Source organism: Capricornis sumatraensis, chromosome 5 (assembly GCF_032405125.1).
Source record: "Capricornis sumatraensis isolate serow.1 chromosome 5, serow.2, whole genome shotgun sequence".
NCBI lineage: Eukaryota > Metazoa > Chordata > Mammalia > Artiodactyla > Bovidae > Capricornis > Capricornis sumatraensis.
The window spans coordinates 14445175-14463152 of record NC_091073.1 but is presented as its reverse complement, the minus strand read 5'-3'; the positions used below and the strand labels follow the sequence as shown (position 1 = coordinate 14463152).

General features: G+C 36.8%; 1 protein-coding gene across 1 annotated transcript in view; it reads right to left on the bottom strand.

The window, feature by feature from the left end:
- Positions 1-17978, bottom strand: part of ANKIB1 (ankyrin repeat and IBR domain containing 1) — a 90826-nt gene that overhangs the window by 12997 nt on the left and 59851 nt on the right. The window contains exons 9-11 of the mRNA XM_068972708.1: positions 13887-13975; positions 5400-5530; positions 366-500 (exon numbers count right to left, since the gene is read on the bottom strand). Coding sequence (XP_068828809.1) covers positions 366-500; positions 5400-5530; positions 13887-13975 — 355 coding nt within the window. The remainder of the gene's footprint in view (positions 1-365; positions 501-5399; positions 5531-13886; positions 13976-17978) is intronic.

Below are 17978 nucleotides of genomic sequence, written 5' to 3'. Positions count from 1 at the left end.
ACACATTTTGTCATTTGAGCCACTTGGTCTGTGGTATTTTGTTATGGCAGCCAAGCAGACTAAGATACCTACTGTAGGAAATAACATATCATATTGTTGATATAATGTTAAAATTATTTTTGAGTCATTTTAGAGTTATGCTGGGATATATGTCTTTTCTGATATTACCCATATAAACAAGAAAAAATTAAAAAAAAAAAAGAGCTCAGGCTTATAGAGCCATTTTGTTTAAATTAAAGGCTACTTAAAAGTGTATTGAATTTAATGCCTCATTACAATAAAGGCAGGAAAAGAAGAAATGCAAAATACTTCCACTGGTATTAAGTGGCTTAACCAGAGGTCTTGGCTTAAACAGTTCTCTCTACCTCCACAGTCATTTCCTTGGATTGCTCCTCCACATGCTGAATGACTTCATAGCGAGTACATCTGTAATATCCTCCAGTGGAAGAACTATGTTTTTTCCATTCTTCCAGACAAATCCAGCAAAAGTCATACTTGCACTGCAAAAGAAAACATATGTGCAAACATCTCCCCATGTTGGTATGCAAATTACTTTTCAATTCCTAGTTAATCAATTAGTTAAGAGATTAAACAATCCTGCCTGTGTGACCAGGGACACAAACCTTCTCAAAGACAAGCCCTCTGTTTCAGGTCGTCTCTAAAGGCCTTATCTGCACTATAGAAAGATGTGGGGGTAGTTTAGAATTATTGTTTATAAGGATAAATTAAAATATAAATAATATTAAGTAATCTCAAGAAATCTTTAAAAATATCAATATGATACTCTTTCCAAATAACAAAAACAGATACTGACTAATGTTTCATTTTTCACGTGCATAGTAATCTTACTTTGGTCTCTAAAGCTCTACCAGTGTATCTGAAAACTTCTGTTGACTTTGACAAACTGGTTTTGAAACTGGGAATAAGTTAAAAAGGTCTTTAATCAGAACATCTAACAAAAAACCTATTTCTCTTTAAGAAAATTTTCTTTACTGTAATTGCAAACAATGCCAAAAATATGAGCATTCCAGTATGAAAATATATCCTTTTTTTCTCTTAAATGCTTATGGATTTTGAGTCAGAAAGATCTTCCTAATTTAAATCGATGTCTTCTCGTGGTACATTTACAGCTTATTTTTTAAAAATATTTACATCTTTGATCTGTATCTATGAATTAAACTTTCTTCCATGCAGCTGTCCAGTTGTCTCAATACCATTTATTACACAGCCCACATTTCTCTACTGGTTGGCGATGCTTCCTTTACAAACACTAAATCCCCATGTATGTATCTATTTCCCTGGGCTTTGTTTCGTTGATCTGTAGATTCATGTACCAGAGCTATGCTGTTTTAATTACTGAGCCTTTATAGTGGGGCCTACTATTTGGACATGGCAACCCACTCAATACTCTTGCTTGGCAAATCCCATGGATGGAGGAGCCTGGTTAGGCTACAGTCCATGGGGTTGCTAGGAGTCGGACACGACTGAGTGACTTCACTTTCACTTTTCACTTTCATACATTGGAGAAGGAAATGGCAACCCACTCCAGTGTTCTTGTCTGGAGAATCCCAGGGACGGGGGAGCCTGGTAGGCTGCTGTCTCTGGGGTCTCACATGAGACAGAGTCGGACATGACTGAAGCGACTTAGCAGCAGTAGCAGCAGTTCCTCCTCACTGCTCTTTTTCAAAGTTTTTTGGCTCTTATTTCGTTTCCCCATATGAATTTTTGGATTAACTTGTCTAGATGAAGAAATAAAACCTGCTGGTATTTTTGTTGCAATCTTTCTAAGAACTTCGTTAGCTTTCCATTTGTTTGTCCACTTCTAAGACCTAAAGATAGGGGTCTTAACATTTTCTTCAGGTGAAAGTGAAGTCGGTCAGTTGAGTCCGACTCTTTGCGACCCCATGGGACCTGGGTCTCCCGCATTGGAGGCACGCGCTTTAACCTCTGAGCCCCCAGGGAAGCCTTTTCTTCTCTTACACATTTCTTAAGCTTCTTTCTAGATAGAGGAAGTCTTTCCTTTCAGCATATACTCTATCTGGATGTTGCTGGAACACGTGAAGGCTATTACTCTCTGCATATCATTTTTGTATTCTGCTAGTTAATTAAGTTTTTATTGTTTGCAGTAGTTTTTCAGTTGATTCTTGTGGGTTTTCTAGGTATACAATTATGCTGTCTGTAAAAAAAAGAGACAATTTTACTACCTCATTTCTAATCTTTACATCTGCAATTTCTTTTCATTGTTAAATTATGTTGACTGGTATCCTCGGTCCATTGTTAATAATATTTGTGATGAGAGCATTTTTATGTTGTTCTCAATTTTAGGAGAGTACCACTAGTTTCCCCACTAAATACCATGCTAATTTTTGGACTAAAGTAAATTTATTTTTATCATACTTAAAAGGAAAATTTTGTGTATTCCTATTTCTTAGTGTGTCTTATAAAGAATGGTTGCTGAGTTTTTGTTAAATCCGTTTTTAGCATCTACAGAAAATTTACATAGTTTTTCGTCCTGTATCTACTACAATAAGGTATAGTAATAGCTTTTTAATATCAAACCATTCTTATATTCCTGAAAGAAACCCCAAGCGATTAATTACCTTTTTAGAGAATTAAAAACATGTTTTTTCATTTAGATATAACCGATGGTCAATTACTCTCCTAATGCACTCTGCTGGATTATATTCGCTAATATCTGTATTTTCTCCTCCAATATCTTATTTAGGACTCATGCATTGTTATTTATATATAAGACTGATCTATACTTTCAATGGGGTTTCCAGGTGGTGTTAGTGATAAAGAACCTGCCTGCCAATGCAGGAGACTCGAGAGAGGTGCGTTTGATCCCTGGGCTGGGAAGATCTCCTTGAGAAAGAAATGGCAACCTGCTCCAGTATTCTTGCCAGGGAAATCCCATGGTCAGAGGAGTCTGGCAGGCTACAGTTCTTGGGATTGCAAAGAGTTGGACATGACTCAGTGTGCACGCACGCGTGCGCGCGCACACACACACACACACACACACACACATTCAATACTTATCAAGCACTCACATCAAGGCTCTACTCATTTTATAATAATAATCTGAAAGTTTCCAGGTTTTTCCTTTTTGTCCCAGTAACAGTTCAAATCATATTGAAATTACTTATTCCTTAAGTTTTGATGAAATTTTATTGTGAAACTGTTAGGGGCTATTGCTTTTAAAGAAAACATTGTTGAAAAAAATCATCTGGGGAGTGAGTTTGTTCGGATATTTCTTCTAGGGTTAGTTTAATAAATTAAATTTTCTTAGAAAATCAATCCATTTCAAATCCAAGTTCAAACTTATCTGAAAGAGTTGAGTAAAATTATCTATTATTATTTTACATTCTATGATAAGAATTTTACATTCTATGATAAGAAAAAGAAAATAGAACTTTGATAATTTTTAATTTTTCAGTTGCAGCATATAAATTTTCCACAGAGCCAGATCAAATTTCAAGTGATTTAAAATGTGTAAGAATATAAAATTTAAATAGTTTCCTAAAAATCATCTAAAGGGAAATGAATTGAGTTTTTTTTTAAAAATGAACCTATTTTTATATCGCCAAATCTGTCACTGTTTTAAAATGTTTGACAATTTGATTCCAGATAGTAAAAACTATCTATTGAGTAATAATAAACACTGAAGAATTAATAAAGGCATATTATCATTTAGTCATTGTGTTATCATATGGATTCAATTACATATGACTTCTTGTTCTACCTTAAAAGTTAAAAAAAAAAACCTCTAAAAGCCTAAAAACTTTCACTTTCTAGACGTCTCCTTTTATGTCATAAGAATGAAAGAATTACTCATCAGTTTCCTCTGTTGAATGCAAATACTAAAACAACAAAATTCTGTAAAGCAATTATCCTTCAGTTAAAAAAATTATCGGAATGAGATAGGACAGGGCCTAAGTTTGCTGGAAATAAATTTTGTTTGATGACATACAGAAACTGACCATAAGAAATAGGCATGCATTTATATACATACAATTTTAAATAAACTACTAAAAAATGTTGAGCAACAACAAAAAAATAAGGCTATTCTTATAGAATGTAAGTGCTCCTTTTAATATATAACAGAAGCTTAAGCAAACTTTAAAATAAGGTACCCTGTATCATTAGCCTGATTAATTAGTTCATGAAAATATTTATTTACTTGATATGTATTCATCAACTACTTACTGTTGGTGAGTGCTATGACTGAAATAAAGGTAACGGTAGATTTGGTCTTTTTATTAGTACCCCACCTGTTGATGTTTTTATGGTCAACCTTTTGTTGTGTGAAAAATTTTCTTTTACACATCTATGTAGTCTGTATCAGACCATCCAAGAAAAAACCAAATGAATGTTGGAAATACAACTGCATATAAATGAAAGAATTTTGGCCTGATCAGCTGAACTAACAAGTACTCCTGAGCATTCAAAACACTGTAGAAAGTTTTTCTTCTGAGGAAATCACTGCTGTCTCACTGAGACAATTCACTCATGTTAATTTATTAACTGGCAACTGTCATTATTTTTGAAGTCATAGTAATAATGATTATTAGCTTCAAGGTAAAAAAAATCAATAAGTACTTAGAGAAGATATTGATGTATTTTATCGAAATCTTAACTGTATGGGTTTCTTTCACATCCTAAATCAGAATAATTATATTGCTCTTCTCTCAATAATTTCAAATAAATATTTTTATATACATGGCATTTCCAAGGAAAAGGAAATAAACTGAGATAGTACAATTAAACAAAAATGGTCATGAAAGTAGGCATGGATTAATAAAATATTCTTAACTTCTAGAATATTTGTTTTAAATATAGTAGTTTCTTTCTGTGCAACTAGGTCAGGAGGGTAGCCTTTTAAAAGTAATTATTTTTTAGCCAAGTGACATTTTCACTTTTAATATAGTAATGAGTTACTTATTTAATTGATTGTATTGGCAAACCTAAAGTCTGCACACTGCTTTGGGCACTTTTCTCATACAGGATTTAAATTTGGGCTTAAAGGGTTCGCTTGGGGCCTGATTTGAACCTTGAGATTAAGCAGTATGCTCCAAAATAGGCTTTGTAACATCTCTATTAAGGTAGCACTTGATCATTTACACATTTACATATATACAGAACTCTCTCAGGATCATGGACTCCGGCATTTCTGACTGGATAAGGACCATTGAGTCCTTACCTTTGCTTTTAACATTCACTATGATTGTAAAATTTAGTAATATAAATCAACATTTATGTTAATTAACAAAGAATGCAGAATACAATCTCCTAGAATCACTCTGAAAGATAAGGTTTTTATGCTTACAGTATTTGTCCTTTGGATTCACAATCAAATTACGGTTCTAACTGCAAAGCAAGTACAATCCTCTTTAACTTACCTTAGCACACTGCATGTGATTGCATCCCTCGTTCTTCTGTATTGGAGACTTACAATTCGCACAAGGCTTGGAGTTAGTTAACAACCAGAGACAATTGGCAGCATCCTCATAAGCTTCGCTGACTCCCACAACTTTGGGTATTAAGCACAAATACAAAAATAAACAATTTAGTGTACAACTTCAAATGGAAAAACACTCAAAGTTTTCTTTGCAGGTTGCCTCTCAATTTTAAATATATATATTTATTTTCCTACCAGAGTCTATGGCAAAGTTTTAATCCATGATTATTTAAGATAAACTAAAAATGAATCCAACAACATGTCTAGAACTAAATTCATTATTTCCCCCAAATCTCCTTTCTCTATCTCCTTCCTGGTAAATGACTGATTATCCACCCAGAATCAATATAGGAAGAACATGATCCTTGGACATCTTCCTCTTTGCCTCATATGCTGTATCCCATGGGTTCTCTCTCTTACTTTTTCATATCCATCTCCTCTCCATTTCCAGCTAGGATCCTCCGAACCTTTTGCCTGGACAATTAAAACACAGAAACCAGCTTATCTCCCCAGATCCTTCTCCCTCATGCCCCAAACCCACACTAAATTGCCTCTGTAAAGTGATCTTTTAAAAATACAAATCTTTAAATCTTTTAGTTGTTCCTCACTGATTACAAGATTAATCAAATTTCTTTAGCAAAGAACACAACGGCCTTCATGACTTGGCCACCGACTGACTACCTGGCAAGGTCCTCCCACCTGCTATCCCCACACCAACCTTATACTCTTCACCATCTTATAAACTATTCATTCTACTTTAATATGAGATCTGCAATCTTCAAGAACGCCAGTGTTTTTAAAGACTCTACATTTTACGTTTTATATTCTATAAATCCCCACCACCACCTACGGAGAGATTTAGGGGCTGGAGAGAGTGGCAGACGGGTAATTTAAAATTTATTTTTTCCTGCAAGATTGTCAGTACTCAAGTTTGCTTTCTAACTTCAAGTACAGAGGAAAGTTCTACCTTTTCTTCACTGAAAGAGATTCTGAAAATCACTGTGAAAAAGAGTGGTCCATTCTATTAAGGCCCTTATTATATGCAGATTGTCTAGAAAGGGTGGGGTAACAGGTTAGCCCTACTGAAAGCAGGGGAGAAATCAACTCTAAGTTTTGAAGTCTAAAAGAAAAGTCACTCAACTCCCAGATTCAAATCCCTGGAGAGGGAAGGGGACAAAGCTTTGCATGGTCTGACCCCTGGTAATTAGTTCTGCATATGAACTGGAAGTGCTGAGCACCATCAGGAGCCTACTGATGGTGTCTTGCCACATGGAACCCTTCGTACCTATCTACTTAAGTTTGTGTCAACAACAGAACAGCAGCTACTGCTCAACTGCAAAGCGCTGCTATTCCACACGGCAGAGAGAAACAACTGCGGCCATGAACTGCTCAGATTCCACTCCATTTCTAAACCCACCTGGGAAGACGGTTTCATTAGGGTGCTGGTGCAGAGAATTGTTTGATAATTTGGTGGAAAACAGGAGTTTCAGAAGGAACTTAATACCCTTCAGTTCAGTTCAGTTCAGTCGCTCAATCGTGTCCGACTCTTTGCGAACTCATGAATCAGAGCACGCCAGGACTCCTTGTCCATGAACAACTCCCAGAGTTCACTCAAACTCACGTCCATCGAGTTGGTGATGCCATCCAGCCATTTCATCCTCTGTTGTCCCCTTCTCCTCCTATCCACAATCCCTCCCAGCATCAGGGTCTTTTCAAATGAGTCAACTCTTCGCATGAGGTGGCCAAATACTGGAGCTTCAGCTTCAGCATCAGTCCTTCCAGTGAACACCCAGGACTGATCTCCTTTAGGATGGACTGGTTGGATCTCCCTGAAGTCCAAGGGACTCTCAAGAATCTTCTCCAACACCACAGTTCAAAAGCTTCAATTTTTCGGTGCTCAGCATTCTTCACAGTCCAACTCTCACATCCATACATGACCACAGGAAAAACCATAGCCTTGACTAGACGGACCTTTGCTGGCAAAGCAATGTCTCTCTTTTCAATATGCTATCTAGGTTGGTCATAACTTTCCTTCCAAGGAGTAAGTGTCTTTTAATTTCATGGCTGCAATCACCATCTGCAGTGATTTTGGAGCCCAAAAAAATAAAGTCTGACACTGTTTCCCCATCTAATTCCCATGAAGTGATGGGGCCAGATGCCATGATCTTAGTTTTCTGAATGCTGAGCTTTAAGCCAACTTTTTCACTCTCCTCTTTCACTTTCATCAAGAGGCTCTTTAGTTCCTCTTCACTTTCTGCCGTAAGGGTGGTGTCACCTGCATATTCGAGGTAATTGATATTTTTCCTGGCAATCTTGATTCCAGCTTATGCTTCTTCCAGCTCAGCATTTCTCATGATGTACTCTGCATGTAAGTTAAATAAGCAGGGTGATAATATACAGCCTTGACATACTCCTTTTCCTATTTGGAACCAGTCTGTTCCATATCCAGTTCTAACTGTTGCTTCCTGACCTGCATACAGGTTTCTCAAGAGGCAGGTCAGGTGCTCTGGCATTCCCATCTCTTTCAGAATTTTCCACAGTTTATTGTGATCCACACAGTCAAAGGCTTTGGCATAGTCAATAAAGCAGAAATATATGTTTTTCTGGAACTCTCTTGCTTTTTTGATGATCCAGCAGATGTTGGCAATTTGATCTCTGGTTCCTCTGCCTTTTCTAAAACCAGCTTGAACATCTGGAAGTTCATGGTTCACGTATTGCTGAAGCCTGGCTTGGAGAATTTTGAGCATTACTTTACTAGAGTGTGAGATGAGTGCAATTGTGCGGTAGTTTGAGCATTCTTTGGCATTGCCTTTCTTTGGGATTAGAATGAAAACTGACCTTTTCCAGTCCTGTGGCCATTGCTGACTTTTCCAAATTTGCTGGCATATTGAGTGCAGCACTTTCACAGCATCATCTTTCAGGATTTGAAATAGCTCAACTGGAATTCCAGCACCTCCACTAGCTTTGTTTGCAGTGGCTTCCTAAGGCCCACTTGACTTCACATTCCAGGATGTCTGGCTCTAGGAGAGTGATCATACCATCATGATTATCTGGGTCGTGAAGATCTTTTTTGTACAGTTCTGTGTATTCTTGCTACCTCTTCTTAGTATCTTCTGCTTCTGTTAGGTCCATACCATTTCTGTCCTTTATCAAGCCCATCTCTGCATGAAATGTTCCCTTGGTATTTCTAATTTTCTTGAAGAGATCTCTAGTCTTTCCCATTCTGTTGTTTTCCTCTATTTCTTTGCATTGATTGCTGAGGAAGGCTTTCTTATCTCTCCTTGCTATTCTTTGAAACTCTGCATCCAGATGCTTATATCTTTCCTTTTCGCTTCTCTTCTTTTCACAGCTATTTGTAAGGCCTCCTCGGACAGCCATTTTGCTTTTTTGCATTTCTTTTCCATGGGGATGGTCTTGATCCCTGTCTCCTGTACAACTGCATGAATCTCTGTCCACAGTTTGTCAGGCCCTGTGTCTATCAGATCTAGTCCCTTAAATCTATTTCTCACTTCCACTGTATAATCGTAAGGGATTTGATTTAGTTCATACCTGAATGGTCTAGTGGTTTTCCCTACTTTCTTCAATTGAAGTCTGAATTTGGCAATAAGGAGTTCATGATCTGAGCCACAGTCAGCTCCCGATCTTGTTTTTGCTGACTGTATAGAGCTTCTCCATCTTTGCAAAGAATATAATCAATCTGATTTTGGTGTTGACCATCTGGTGATGTCCATGTGTAAAGTTACTACCCTTAGCGGCTACTAATCAGCTCTGGAGGTAATGCTGTTTACAAAAGGTGCTGCTAGAAAACCTAATTACTAAGTACAATGTCTGATTTTTGTTTAAAAGTAGTGGCCTTTCTCCTCCATTTAGCAACAACATTATTTTTAGCTCAGAGGCTCCAATATATTCTTACGACATTTATTGTCCATTGTTACAATAAATAAAGCACAAAGACATTTAAACAAAGCAGCTGTGTGGCCTGCAACATAACAGTTTTTTTTCTCATACCCTTGGAGAAAGAAAGCTAGTTTCTGATTGCATTCTAGGGGATTATATGAAGTGAATGGTGTTCAGAAAATAATCGACTATCAGAACAACAAATCCTTGTGCTAGAAAAAATGCCTTCACTACCAGTGCTCTGAACATGCTCATTTCAGACATCTGCCCTTTGTATATACTTTCCTCAATATCTACAACATGCAAGGTCCCTTCAGTCTACCTGGTGAGCCCTCTTCACCCTCTCAGACTTTCAAACTCATTTTTCAGCTGCATGTTGATCTTGATCTTCTTTCCTTAATTATCCAGTCTCTTTGTAAGAAAAATTAACTTCATTTAATCAAGTATTACAGTATAACAATATATTAATAGAATCAACATCTGTAAGTGAAAACTAAGTTGCTTTTAAAGACTGAATTCTTAAAAACTACTTGAATTTCATTTAGTAGCCATTATTATGTGTACTATGAAAAAACGCTGGTGTTAAATTTTTATAAACTATCATTTCACAGAAAATATAATCATTCCTGTTTCTTGCTCTGATTAGCTACAACAGAGGTAGGTTTGGTACTCAAAGACAGTGTTTCAACTTTATATGGAATTAATTCTTTCAATTAATAATTGAAAGAATATTTTCTCAGTATATTTTCTAGTATTTTCCCATCAATTAGAATTTGTCACTCCTTTTTTAAGTCTCGTAATTTAAAGACTCTGGAAAACCAGGGATAAGGGAGAAAACAATCTCATGAATCTACCAGTTCTGTTGAAAATTCTTATGCCAAATATATGTGACCCTGACCCAAACTAATATGTAAACCCAGTAGAGTAGTAAATCAAACTTTTCTTTTTTAGAGTATTATTTTTGTGTTAGTATATTTAACGATGATGTTCTACTTAAGTATTACAACTGGCCTATTATTGTTTGCTTTAAGTCTTACCATAAATTTCACACGCTTAAAAGTGGCCATTAAGAGTATAACTGGTCACTACCGGCTTTCACTGTGGTGAGCATGCACCAGGACAGTGAGAAAGCTTTCTTAGCAACAGGGAATTTTCTCTGCAGTCCTGGTGGTGGCTCCCTCTACAGTAGACCACTTGCGGGTGTCCTGGGTCTCTTGCTTCCTATTGAATTTTCTAAAGTTCCTCCATCTTTCTGAAATAAGATACCATTTGGGACTCTGTGAGGGTGATCTTCAGTTTTTAACTTGAGGTCTCCCTATCTGAGTACCAGAGACAGCCATGTATATACTGTGTGCACCATTTTCTAATTCTATTTGTCTTCTCTCTTCACTATCCAGATCTTTGTCTTATGCAAGAATATTCTGTCACAGTTCCACCAAAAAGCTGTACTGACTACCCAGGTCATTCTCTCTCCCCTTCCCTAATAAGACTTATTCATGGATGTGGAATGATTGATCCAACTTTACATTGTCAAGGCATAACTAAAAATACTCACCCATTTCAAAATACTTGCTTTATATCTCAAATCAGATACTTCTGACTACTTTCAAGAATTAAATAATATATTGTACTACTTTTTATAGTGGATTAATTCTTTTAGGCAGCTAGTAGGTACAATAGATTAAAAATGTAATAAAGTGAAGTTATCTTATTTCTCTTCTATATGCCTCTCCCCTCCCAAGTGCGGTGCTGTCTTGTTCAAGCCCTTATCTCATCTTACCTGTACATTTTGAAGTTATTGCAGAAACAGTGCTCTTACCTAGTCCTTAATTCATCATCCACACTTGCACCTGACTGATTTTTCTAAGCAAACATCTTCAGTTATCATGTCCTTCCTTAAAACTCCTTTTTGGCATCTTGGGATAAAGTGAGACCTCCCAGCATTACACACAACCCTACCCCTGCACGCGCAGTCTCATCTCTCACTGCATGTTTGTGCTGGCTAAAGGGACTTGCTTGCAGTCCTTGGATATGCCGTGCTAGTTCATAGCCCTACTGCACCATGAGCCTAGAATGCCCTTCTTATTTTCGTCTGTGTGAAGAACATCTATCACCTTTCAAGATATGGCTTAGGCATCAATTATTTTTATAAAGCTTTCCCTACCTCTCTCCTAGATGATCTCTTAACTAATCCCCTCCTTTGTTTCTCCTCTCCCTCACAATGTATCACAGGTATACTGTTCTCTAACAGCATCTCTAATACTTATTGTTCTGAGTTTTGTGCACAGCTGTCTCCATCTCTAAAATGTAAATTTCAAGAGCATAGAGGGCATTCTATTTCTGTATTCTACCATAAAATAGCACTAAATAAATGCTAAAGACATAATGAAGACATCATTTAAAGGCAACAAATTATTCTTAAGTTTTCTCAGCATCTGTTTTAAGCTGCAGACAGGCGCTTGTTAAAATCCACCGGACATCTCCACACATATGTCTTGCAAGTAACTTGACTGCAAAATGGCCACAACAAAATTCATTATTTTCCCCTGCAAGTTATTCCTCTACCTGAATCTCCTAAGTTAACCAATGACATCATGATCTACTCTCCGACCCAAACTAAAAACTCATCTTCCTACTTCTGGTCTATCCCTCCTTTAGTCTATCACTCCTAGTCATCAGTTATCAAATAAACAATATCTTTAACCATGTTATTTTCCTACTTGAACACTGCATTCTATGGCTTATTCTGTTAATAGGATAAACTCAAGACAATCTGGCAAGAACTCTTTCAATCTGGCAACACCTATCTTTCCAGCCTCATCTTTTGCAAATTTCTCCCACGGATCTTAATTTTAAACTCCACAGAATGTATAAAGACATGCAGGTAGGTGGGCAATAGAAAGCCATCTCTAATGGAAATATATATGTTTTCAGGTGTCAGAAGCAGGAAAAGAAAGCAAAATCCAATCATCTTGCCGTATTTAAGTGTGTTGGAGGGTAATGGTATTAATCTCTCTATGGAACTCTCACACACAGACATACTACACATAGATGGAGAACAGGGAAAATGGATGGGTAACCAGAAAGCAATGACACAGTCTCCCTGGTATACAGAGGAGAGAGACAATGAACCAGGGGACCAAGAACAATCTACACAAACCTTTCTGATTTGGGAAGCAGGTATTCAGAAGATATTTGACTGAATGATCAATGTTTAGGAAAGCAATGGTTAATCAGATATCACTATAAAATGTCCTAAGACTATCCAGTTGCCTCTGCTCCTGTTTAGAGGACATGCATTTTCTCAACACATCAAAGAGATCATTCTCATGGTCAGTTAATAAACTGGTATTCTAGTCTACCTAAGTTGTCTCTTTTCCATGGATGTGAATAATCCCGAGTGGGTGCACAATATCATCTTGTGACTATCAAATGCTGAGAACCATTTCTCAGGCAATGGTATACTGTTCAATATAATAGTAATACAAACCTGAGGAACTCAAGGCTGCCAGCCAGCCTCTTCCAGTATTGCTTTAGCTGCTGACAGATATGCCTCTGCAGACATGCTAAAACTCAATTCATATCTTGCTGCTGTCAGGAGGATTCCTTAACAACCTCTGTCCCCAACCTAGTTAGTTGTTTTTGTACTCTTGTCTAACCTAACTATGTTAGGTACCATATGACAGCTAACTGTAATATCTGACTGCTTCCCTACTAGCCTCTGTACTCCCTGGAGACTGATGTCATCTTTATTATGTGCTTTGCTCATAATAAGTGTAGATGAACCATGTGAATTCTTAATCCTGATTCATAATACCTCAAACTCCAATATTAAAAAAGTCAAAAAACTCCAAATGAGTTTTAATTTATATTAATTTAAAAGAAAACAGTTGTCATAAAATACGTCAGGGGGTAAAAAATTATGGCAAAGCAGATATATTTACCTGTCAAACACAGAAACTGCTATTAGAAAGGCTAATTCAAACCTATTCTAATTGCCCTGTGTCACTCAATCCAATCTGTTAGCTTCCTATCTGTGCAATGGCATAACTGCCATCAGTCTCATAGCATTTCTGTGAGGATGAACAGAGATACTATATTTAGAGACATCGCATTAAAAACTAGTCAAACAGACATCATATTTAATCTAAGTAAATCTACAGAACCACATAATAGCAAGAAATTGACTTGCCTTACCCTCCACTGGAAGCTTCCTCTCAGTACAGACCATGCATTTCTTCCCATGAAGTCTAGAAAAGCTGGTGAGCTCACTCCAGGATAAAAGGGAAGGACTACAAAAGCAGAACTTAGAGTGACTTTGTTTACCCTGGAGTCCTAATAAGTCTGTTAGAAACATGGAACCTGTCTATACTTCCCCCTGAGATCTCCAAAATGATACTGGCTAGAGGACTTAAAAGGGGAGCTCTGCATTAACAAACTTGAAAACTTTAGAAATGAAGACTAAGAAACAGGACCACGTTATCTTTGGAATGCTATTAGAAAATACATAGCTATCTAAAATTCCCCTTACGTTCTTCCGGTTTCATTTCAGTTATTTTTTGTAGCCAATTTTTCCACGTTTGGCAGTCACAAGGCTCATGGGCTTCACCAAGGCACTCCCTGAAGAGGAAAACATGGAAAAGGCAATTTTAAAACATCCTTCATCAACGTCAAGATAAAAGAGCAGGTGGGAAGTACTGTTTTGAATGTAAAGTTGAGAACACTGAGGCACAGCAGCCACTGAGAGATGAAGCATTTCAGCAGAGGAATGCAAGCATGACTCTACAGCTCGGCAGCACTAGGCCAGAGTATTCCTTCAGCAGTGCATTTATTCACACATTTTAAAAAGCTCTGAACAGATTAACTAATATTTATAATTTAGTCCTTTAACTTCCCAGGTGGTGCTAGTGGTAAAGAATCTTCCTGCCAATGCAGGAGACATAGGAGATGTAGGTTTGATCCCTGGGTGGGGAAGATACCCTGGAGAAGGAAATGACAACCTCCTCCCGCATTCTTGCCTTCTAAATGCTGGCGTGCGTTGTCATTTCCTTCTCCAGGGTATTTCCCTCATCCGGGGATCAAACCTACATCTCCTGTGTTGCAAAGAGTTGGACACGACTGAAGTAATGTAGCACGCAGGCAGGCCTTAAGAGCGGTAAAGATATTTTTATCAGTTAAGTTCTGTCTCACTAACAATTTAAATGTCTGCAATTCAAAGTGTGTTCCCCTGGGGAACAGCACTGCCATTACTTGGGAGCTTGTTTACCTGCAGAGGAGCAGATGGCATAAGACATACTGATTAGAATCTGCCTCTTCTCAAAATCACCATATGACCCTTCTGCATTTTAAAGTTTGGGAAGTACTATTTTACATTACATTCTTGTCACTACTTTTACCTCTGAATTCCCAAGTAACAGCAAGGGCAATCTAACTTACTTTCCAGTGTTTGACAAATCCTGATTTTCGGTTCTATTGGCATTTGGCAAATTTTGATTTAAATAATAAAAACCGTATCAATGTATCATTTGTAACTTAATTATATATTCTTTCTATAGGCATATAAATGTCAAACATTAAAAATGACATAGAGCCTTTACAAATTGTTTAATTCAATATATTATACTCTATAGGACAAATTGTTACAGTTAATAACAAAATATCACTTTGGGGAAAGAAAAAGGCAATCTATAGGTGCCAACATCACCATTATCATCACCAGTGTCATTTTAAACAAAAATCTTATTTACAATTTAGCTTTGTTAAGAAGACATGCCAACTGACAGGTAGAGTCTTACAAACAATGATGAGGTAACATTCCACTGTGTTAAGAATGTATCAATTCTACTTCATATCCATGGCTACTATTTTTGAAAAACAAGACAGAACAAGTGTATGGAAGAATGTGGAAAAACTGGAACCCCTGTGCATTGCTGGTAGGAATGTAAAATGATGCAGATGTTATGGAAAACACTTTGGTATAGTTCCTCAAAGAGTTTCGTTTCAACAGGATTGAAAACAAGGACTCAAACTTTTATGCCAATGCTCATCACATTATTCACAATAGTTACAAGATGGGAACTAGACTGTTCACTGACATATGACTGGATAAACAATGAACATATATACACATATATATATACACACAGTGAAGTATTAGTCATAAAAAGGTGTGTATATATACATATATATACACACACACACATGAAATATCAGTCATAAAAAGGTATGAGCTTCTGATACATGCTATAACATGGAAAGAATCTTGAAGACACGTTAAGTGAAATAAACCAGATACAAAAGGACAAATACTGTCCAACTCCACTAGAACAGGGACATTCATAGAGACAAAAAGTAGAATGATGGTTACCAGGAGATGTGGCAGGGAGGCAGGATGGGGCGTTACTGCTTAATGGGAGAATCTAAATGAGATAATCTAGAGAAATTATCTCTAGAGAAATCTCTTACAGAGATTTTGTTTGGGATGATAGAAATGTTCTAAAATGGATGGGATGACAGTTTCACAACACTGGATGTACTTAATGCCATCAAACGGTATACCTAAAAAGATCACTACGTACATCTTGAAAGAATAATTTTCTTAGATTTCTGATTATTACCATAGCTAGTATTTGGGAAATCTTCCAAAACTGGTTTTATATAGCTCCTTAGTTACTTAGCTATAATTTAACAGCCTTTAAAAAAATACTGCGTTGATTAAAAGTGGAAGTAGATGTATTCAGTATATATTTTAGCACATATTAAAATCAACTCTGCTTTCCAGAAATGTAAGGGATATCTGTGGTAACTGTTCATTTTAATTTGACACATATATTAGAGTAAGAAATACGCCACAGATCTAAGAAGAGTATTTCCATGTGTTGTCTGAAAATGGAATATATAATCTATATTTCTCATGAATCATCAAAAAAACCCAAATGAACATAAAAAACCAAAGTGCAGAAATTTTACAAATCTGTAATATCTAAAACAAAACAAATGAAGTCAGTAAAATAAATTATTTTCAGTAAGTTTAGGATTTCCCTCCTCCCCCGGGATATTCACTATTTTTTTCTAGTAGAATCAGTATGACTGACTGTGCTGTCAGCACATTTTCTGACAGAAAAAAAAAAATAATAACAATGGCGGAAGAAGTCCTTTGCTTTCAAATAGAGTCTGAAAAAAATGAATGCCATGTCTTCAAAAGGCCGTACTTGGCTTTTTAGTGGGCTTGGCTCACTGAGGCCATGCTGCATTAGAGGGCAGTATCAGTTTTTCTTTTCCAGAACCTCACAGGAGGGCACAGGTGCTTCCTCAATGGTTAGCCTAATCAGTATGATCATGTCTGAGTGTTACAGCCCGCTGGCACAGTTTCTACCACTTTACAATGCAACGCTAAGAGTGGGTATAAAAACAAGCTTATAAATAAAGGAGGAGCTAGAGCAAAAACCACGAATGAGAAAGTGTTGCCATTGAATACTACTAAGTTTCTCTGAAAACTAAGGCATAAAAGAAAACAAGGCTGAACTTCTGCAAAGTACAGTACTGACAATGTTGTCAGACGTTAATAGGTGACTGATAATCTAGATCTCACCATGTGTAGGAAGAGAGAGTATTCTGAAAGAAGCAATGAAGATACTGGAAAGTTCTGCAGATACTGGAAAGCTAAATTCCTGAAGAAAGGGTTAACCAAGACACCAATGACTGGTGGCAAATACTTTGACAAACTGTCATCATATAGGTTAGTGGGAGAAAGCATTCTAGGTTCAGTTATTAAGGGCACAGAACTTGTTGGTGAACAAGTTAGAACAGAAAAGGCTATCCTGTGGTGGGAAGAAAAATGCCTACTCCCACCTTCCCTCCTAACAATGAATATATTCATTCTATCCAGGCAGACATATCCTGGGGACAGCTCTCAGCTGATTCTGTCACATTTAGTTCTTAAAAAGAAGAAATTATTATTGGAATTTCTGATGGTTTTTGCAATCATATTTAGAAAATAGTTTTGAACTTATGGGAGAAAGAAAGAAGCAAACCCTGAATCACATGCTTTTATTTTATAAAGATCTCTCTTGCAAAGCTTCCTTTTGCATGAGGCAGATTTTTTGTCTTTGAAACACAAGATAAGGGCAGCAGAATTCTACTTAGAACTTCTTTTTTTCTTAGAATTTCTGACTACAGGCAAAGCTCTAAATATAGTCAATGAATATGAGTAGGAAGCTATGTAAAAACAAAAAATGCCAATTAATGGTTAGAGAAGTGAAGCAACAGAAAAATCCTAGCAAATACATATATCATATACCTACATATATCAATCTTAGAGCTTAGGGAATTTCAAAACTGAAAAGTAACAAGGTTAAGTCTTGAATTGCTGTGTTAGAAAATGATGATACTATTTGCTTAGTCCTACCATCCTGCCACCAGGAGGAGTAAATAAACGTCATCTTAAATCCACGTGGCCATTCACAGACCCCTTAAACTGGGATAAAATTCCAAGTAGGGCCTGTGATTTTGGCATATAGTTTCCAATGGAGATTGAGTATATCCAGCCTAATATTTTGGGTATGAGAAAGACTAAACTGACATATTTCTCTAAACACAACACTAGAAATGTACAGCTTACAGC